At 40.6% G+C, this 7,148-nt stretch overlaps 1 protein-coding gene across 1 annotated transcript; it reads right to left on the reverse strand.

The window, feature by feature from the left end:
- Positions 1 to 2,910: 2,910 nt before the first annotated feature.
- On the reverse strand, positions 2,911 to 4,363 carry LOC143616131 (pre-mRNA-processing factor 19 homolog 2-like). The gene is made up of 4 exons (XM_077089057.1): positions 4,326 to 4,363; positions 3,578 to 3,725; positions 3,369 to 3,487; positions 2,911 to 3,296 (listed from the first exon to the last, which is right to left on the reverse strand). Exons 2-4 carry the CDS (start codon positions 3,663 to 3,665, stop codon positions 3,249 to 3,251), a joined length of 255 nt encoding a protein of 84 aa, XP_076945172.1. The 5' UTR covers positions 3,666 to 3,725; positions 4,326 to 4,363; the 3' UTR covers positions 2,911 to 3,248.
- Positions 4,364 to 7,148: the final 2,785 nt, after the last annotated feature.

Consider the following 7,148-nt stretch of genomic DNA (forward strand, 5'->3'; position numbering starts at 1 on the left):
CCCGTAACATTTAACATTGGGTTTAAAGCGGCGGCGCAAGTAAAAACCGGTGGCAATTCAAGAAAGTATTTTTTTTAATTTAAACTTCATTGGTAATATGATGTTTGAAAACATTGGACTTTTATTTTCAAATTCTTTAAGATTGTTAACGATTAAAAATAACTCCAAAAGAACCAAGGGACTTGTCGGATAATACGTTCCCGATAGTTTCGTAGTTGATGTTTTAAAAACTTCAAGAAAAGTCGATAAGTCATTGATAATTTCCCATTTCTCATTTGAAAAGGGGATTGCCAAATCATTCTCGGCAAGACTAGAATGAAACATTTGTAAAGTTTCTCTTTGTTTCAAAGCACTTTGAAACATTATGCAAGTGGAATTCCATCGATGAGGTACATCCCAATTAGCTCCCAAAGCTTTTCTTCCCGTATCTTTACAAAATTTTCTATATTCCATTTGTCTTTTTTTACTTTTCTTAAAAACTTCATGTATCATTAGTCTAAAATCGTTTATAACCGATGTAACCTCATCCGAAGCAAGTCCGTCTTGCACGATTAAATTAATGATATGTGCAACACACCTTGAGTGAAAAAATACACCATTGCAAATCGGCGTATATTTTAATTTTAATTTATCAACAGCCGATGTATTATTCGACGCGTTATCAAATGCCATTGAAAATATTTTATTTTCTAGTTTATAAGTTTTTATAACATAATCTAAAATTTCAAACAAATTATCTCCCGTATGTGAATACTCAAAGAGTTCGAAAGCAATGGTGCGTTTCATCATTTCCCACGATGACGGGTCTACCCAATGAGCGGTGACACAAAGATAAGATTCGGGTAGACCATGTGGAGCCGACCAAACATCACTAGTTAAGTTTATTCCCGTATTTAAATTTTCAAAATATGCAATTAGTACCTCTTTGGCCTTCTTCCACAATTTTAAACAATAACGTTTAAGAGTATGACGACTTACATGAGTGTATTGTGGTTGAAGCGTATCTCGAATCATGGCGGTTAAGCGAGGGTTGTCGAAGTGGCTAAACGGCAAAGCTTCTTGAATCACAAACTTCGCCATACGATCTTGAACTCGATCAATTTGGTATGTAAATATTCCGCCTTCACTATCCATTTGCGTTTGTTGCGAATCGACGTTCTTTTTCAACGCCTTGCAATACGGTTTTTCGATGTGTTTCTTCAAATTTGAATTCGAAAGTGGGTTTAAATAAATCCTACAAAACTTGCACCGAGCCTTCAATGAATGGTCACTCAATTCAACCAAATCCCAATTGCACCAAATCTCTTGATTATGATTATGAGGTACAATACGAACGAAACTTGGTTCGGCGTTGGAACCTTGACCAATCGATGATTGTGAGGTAGCCATAACAACAAATATGAATATAGAAGAATAGAAAACAAGAGATTAGAGAACTCAAAACGTTGTAATAGCGTTTTTTTTGTATTTTTTTGCGTTCGGGTTTGCGTTTTGAGTGTTGTGATGAACCCATGACACCAAATACCTATTTATACTAGTAGTGGGGTGCTTGGGGGAGCCAAAAAAACGGCTATTTTTGACCCCAACGGTCAAAAAACGGCCAAAAAAAACGATTTCCAACGGCTATATTCGATCCAACGGCTAGAACCGGTTAGGAACCGGTTCCGGATGGTTCGGTTCCAGAACCGGTTCCGGTTCGGTTCCGGTTCCTACCCGCCCACACTCAGAAATGCAAGAACCAGTCACGGATCATCGGGTTGAATCAGATAGGGTCCGGTTCCTACAAAAATCGGGTAGGAACCGGTTCGGGTCCGGTTCGGGTCCACCGGTTCGGTTCTAGGAACCGGTTTCGTTGAACATCTCTAATGGGAACTGACATTTTCTTTTGGTAAGAAAACAAGTTTCAATTTTTTTTTAAATAAATATTAATAAATATTATAAAAAATTAAAAAAAGTTTCATAAAAAACAATAAAATGAAATATATATATATATATATATACTAGTAGGTACCCGCGCGATACGACGGGGCCGCAATTCACAAAATAGTACGCGTTTTTAGTTAGTTTACCAATTTAATTGGTGATATATTGTATTGTACGTCTGTATTTTCGATTTGTTATTGTACGGGTAAAGAACTGTCACTCGGTGCATGATAAGCTGATACGACAATACAAAACGATATGCACAAAAGGATGTACAAAACTCGAATTAAATGAAAATACAAAATCACATGGCTAATACAATAGTAAAAAACAACATAATACTCAAAACAAATACAATGATCCGGCAAGTAGCATTGTAGCAGCCTCATCTTCAATCTTCATATCCATTCCCGGACATAAAATGCCAAACAACACTCTTTAAACTCTTCAGACCAACACCTTTGACCACATATTTCATGCCATTCATCCTATTCTCCCAATTACTTCCCATATCTATGCAAAAAATATGATTACAATAACAATCTAGACAAATGATTAAAACGATTTAAAAGATACGCGTATCTATTCTTGCCAACACGAACGTACATAAATGTACTTCCCGCCGATCGTTCATGTTTTATAGCCGCTGGCAGCGTGTGAGTTCAGCTAAATCTGTACGCCTAAAAAACCGAGGTTGATCGCGAACTTCCATGCATTGATATTCAGGCTGCAAAATATCAACTATTTAGAAATTCCTAAGGAAAGATAGAACTACAATCATATAGAACTCTGAAAATGATTTTTATACCATATGGAGAAAGGCGAGCATGTGAACATGGTTGGTGATTTTGTATTGAACAACCATTAAACGTTGCGTGTCAAAGTCCAGGTCAACATAAGTAAATCAAAAAAATTATTGTTTTAAGATGCGTGTTAGTTAAAAAAAATTAACGTTGCGTGTCATTAATTTTAAAATTTTTTCTTAGTCAGCTCTTCACACACTGGTAGATAAGCTACCAATCATAGTATAGCAATACTCTTATAATATTGTTTAAGATGCGCGTAGAACTATAACAGCAAAATAATGTAAAGCATCAGGTACTTACTATCTAATATTCATCAAAATCAAATCAAAACAGAACAAGATGCATGTAAGTGCATGAATTTAAGCAAATCAAGTTATGCCCAAAAACCAAGTAGGCACTTCAAATAAGAAGATAAAGAACAGATACAATAACTGCAGTTTAAAGTGTTACCTTGGACTGATGGATATCAATAGATAAAATGCCAGCTTTATTTGTTTTGTGAAGAGGATAACTGTTAAGCTAAGTATACCTCTCAACAGCATCCACAAGAGCAAGTGTAGGAGGAATCTGAGAAAGAAGAAATCAAAAATGTCAAAAGTAACTAATTTCAAAACTTCATGCTAGTATAGAAATAAATACCTGTCTTTTCTTTCTTTGCTGTGAAAGTGCAGCATTGCAATCCGTTAATTCAGTAATTATATTAGCCGATATTCCTGGTCGGATCTTCTTACCATCAGGACCCAAATCATCCTTAGCAGCTATCCCACCAAATATTTGATTAAATGAGTCATGTAAAAACATAAAAAACAAGCAAATTAAAAAGTTCAGAAGCAGAGTAAATAACTAACCTCTTTTCCCATTGCTCAAAGCAGAAGCACTTGCTGTAACTGCTGTTAAGGCAGCCATTGGTGCCTGCCTTTCTAGATGAGCAAGCATTGTCTTGGCTTCATCAAGTTCTTTCTTTAATCTTGCAATTACACAACAAGCTGAATCATGCTGCCATACAAAAATATAAACTGTGAGTGAACATAAAAAACAAATACCAAAAACCGACAGAACACAACACCACAAACTGCACCAGACACTTTGATTTAAGTCTAGCAGTTTGTTTTCTAAGACGTATTAGAAAAAGTAGACAGGTCAGTTATGGACTTAGCCGTCGTACATCATAACCAAAATGAACTCATAACATATGTTTGTGTTATGAATACAATCTCTACACGTAAGTCAACTTTTCTTGCAAAGTGAAAGACTTAAAACTTATTTTTTTAAGAACTTGATGTGGTTCAAATTGTTTATATAACTATTGATAAATTGAAGTAACTAACAATAAAAAACAAATTTGGAGTTAATAGAATCTGATGCTGAATGAAACACGATGCGTGAAGCCATGAATTCAATGTTATAATGTTATATCATGTTGGCATCATTGACTGGAATTACATTAAGAAACATATGCACTATCCAGAAATACTTATGCATCCAAGTTTCAAAATCGCATATATACATTTATGAAAGGCTTGCAAAGTGCAAGAAATATGAACATTGGAACAAAATATAATATCCAAAGCATAAACAACTGGTTATTAACAGTACCTGGTATAAACAGTGGCTAAGTTCCTGCCTTGTTGTATGTAGTTTGAAGAGGTATGTACCCGCCTCAACATCAAGCGGGGCGGGTCAACCCACAAGACATTAGAAATCAAAGATATTATCAAGGCACAAAGCCAAAACTTATGCTCAAGCATCACATGCTTGCACACATCACATATGCTCAAGCATCACATATGCTCACGCATTACATGTGCTCATGCATCACATATGCTCGCGCGTATCACATGCTCACGCATCATATATGCTTAGGCATATCACATCGTGCGTGGCGCATCCGCGCGCGGCGCATATCACATGCTCGCGCATCATACATGCCCACCCATATCACAGTTGCGCTTGGCGCAGCTGCGCGTGGGGCATCTGCGCGTGACGCGTATTACATGCTTGTGCGTATCACATCTGCGCGTGAGAATAAAGAGAAGACCTCGCGCATCCTCAGGATGGGCGCATATCACACATGCACATAATCAACCTCGTCCTTATCCAAATCAGGATTAGGGCAACCTTGATTGTGCACGTCAGACAACCTTCCAGAAGGCATCTTTTTAAGGAATAAGGATATGCTGATGTTGACAGCTGCTAAATGAAAGGTGGACAGCTCAGCATGACTCATGGGTTACCACGAGATCATAACCAACGAAAAAGCACCAGGTGTCTCCAGGGACACGTGGCGCAAATCGATTGGGGGAGGCCAACAAAACCCTAATTTGGTCTCAGCTCAATCAGTGGAAACCCTAGCACTATAAATACATCATAACGTACACAGTTACAGAGGATTGATTCACATTGAAGCATATTCAATTACATTCACTGACAGGCAGCCCTTGTCAGTTACTTTCTCAAACACAGAGAGACAATCACATCATCATACAGAGTAACATACAGTATTCAGCTATTAAGCAATACTCTCCCAATTCCCTTACTCACACATTATTATCTTCTCCTACACATACTTATTCTCACGCCGGAGGGTTACCCCAAAGAGGACCCCTCTGTCCCTTTCTGAGGGGTAAGTAACGGCGTTGTTCGTTTTGTAGGTGGAAGAACAATGATCCAGACGAACCATCGGTGAAATAGCATAATCACACCCGAGGAAAGTAGATCTGCTACCAGTGAGTAGATCCACGTTTCTTCATTGGCGCCATCCACTGTTACAAACGGCAATCAGATCTAATCAGATCTACAAAAAAATCAATCACCATGGTTTCTGGCGTTCATACCGGTGATCAAGTTCTGGAGGATATCGAACGTGGGGATGTTAATGAGGGACAGCAGTTCCTGAGGGGGCCGCGTAATTCTACGCGCCCCACCAGTAGCCGTCCCTTCATCACAACTCCTCACGGGCAGACTGAAACTCCTCCAGACGATCTCACGTTACAAAATCCTGCCGGCGCGAAACAGAAAGGACCAATGGGTCCAGAAGAGGAAACAAATGATCCGAATGAATGGCTCATAAACGAGCAGCGGCGTCTGATGGAAAAGTACAATGAAATGGTCAAACAGAAGAAGCATGCCGACCAAACACAAAGGCAACCGTTTGATAAGCAGACTACAAAAAGGCCGCGCGCGCCGGAAGAAGGACATTCTGTTCACACTGCACAGACTGAGTTCAGTGATGAAGAAGTGCATAGCATGAGGAAGACACGGGATACTCATGCAGGAGGCTCACAGCTCCGCGCGCCTGTGAACATGGCGCCTGGAGCCAGAGCAGATCTGGATCTGCACATGCCGTACAGCCCACCGGTCAGAGGGCAAGTGGACGTAACCACACCCTACAGACCAGCCATCTTGGTAAAACACTCAAAGTTTACTGCGCGCATCGCGCAGGCTCCCATCCAGCACAAGACCAAGATGCCAAGTGGTCTGGGCAAATATGATGGCACAACAGATCCAGATGACTTTTTGCAAGGTTTCTATAACACGGGAAACCTAGAGAGCTGGACGATGCCAACATGGTGTCATATGTTTGCTCGCTGCCTCATGGGCGCAGCGCGGGTATGGTTCGAGATCTTGCCGACTTGGCAAATTGATGGGTTCGAGGAACTATTAGAAAAGTTCCAAGCCCACTTCGTACAGCAGCGCAGGCACACGCGCGATCCTGATGACATCATGCACTGCGTACGCAGGAATGATGAAACGATTGAAGATTACATCACTCGTTTCAATCAGGAGTCCCTGGAAATCGGGGGTATAACTGAGCAGCTCCTGCGCGTGGCCTTTATACAAGGCGCGCGCAGTGATCAACTCCGCCGAGCTCTCGTAAGCAAAGATGGTATGCCCACCACTTGGGCAAAACTAATGGAAGCATCGCGAGTATTCGCGAGAAATGAAAAACAGATTGCCCAAGATAGGGCAAGAGAAAGAGCGCATCAGGCTGAATCACCGCGCAGCAAAGAGAAGAGGGCCAAACAGAACTCTGTATGGTCCAGGTTGCAGCCAACAAGTTTTTCTTCCGCAGAAAAGCAAGCGCAACCAAGCTCACCCCAGCCCCAAAAAGATGTTCGTAGTCGCGGGGAGGGTGACAAGAGGGAGGGCGGCAGAGATCCTAGCAGACCTCTGCCAAGAATATGGACTTCCCTCACTAAAACACCTTCACAGGTGTTAAGTACTGAGAATGTCCAATTCAAGCCCCCCAAGCAACTACACTACAAGGGACCGCAAAACAGTGGCAAATATTGTGAATTTCACAAGTCCCCGGGCCACAACACCGACGCATGCCATCATTTAAAGGATGCGATCGAGAAGGATGTAAAGTCAGGCAGGCTGGCTCACTTGGTGAAAAACCCAAGAATAGAAGATGAGCAA

The sequence above is a fragment of the Bidens hawaiensis genome, unplaced genomic scaffold (genome assembly GCF_021521415.1).
Source record: "Bidens hawaiensis isolate Kalapana, Puna unplaced genomic scaffold, B.hawaiensis_p1.1 tig00045960_1, whole genome shotgun sequence".
Lineage (NCBI taxonomy): Eukaryota > Viridiplantae > Streptophyta > Magnoliopsida > Asterales > Asteraceae > Bidens > Bidens hawaiensis.

Coding starts and splice junctions, on each gene's coding strand:
- LOC143616131 (XM_077089057.1), bottom strand. CDS start 3,665: ATGCTTGCTCATCTAGAAAGGCAGGCACCAATGGCTGCCTTAACAGCA. Junction 3,488..3,577: donor TTTGAGCAATGGGAAAAGAG/GTTAGTTATTTA, acceptor TTGGTGGGATAG/CTGCTAAGGATGATTTGGGT. Junction 3,297..3,368: donor AGCAAAGAAAGAAAAGACAG/GTATTTATTTCT, acceptor CTTCTTTCTCAG/ATTCCTCCTACACTTGCTCT.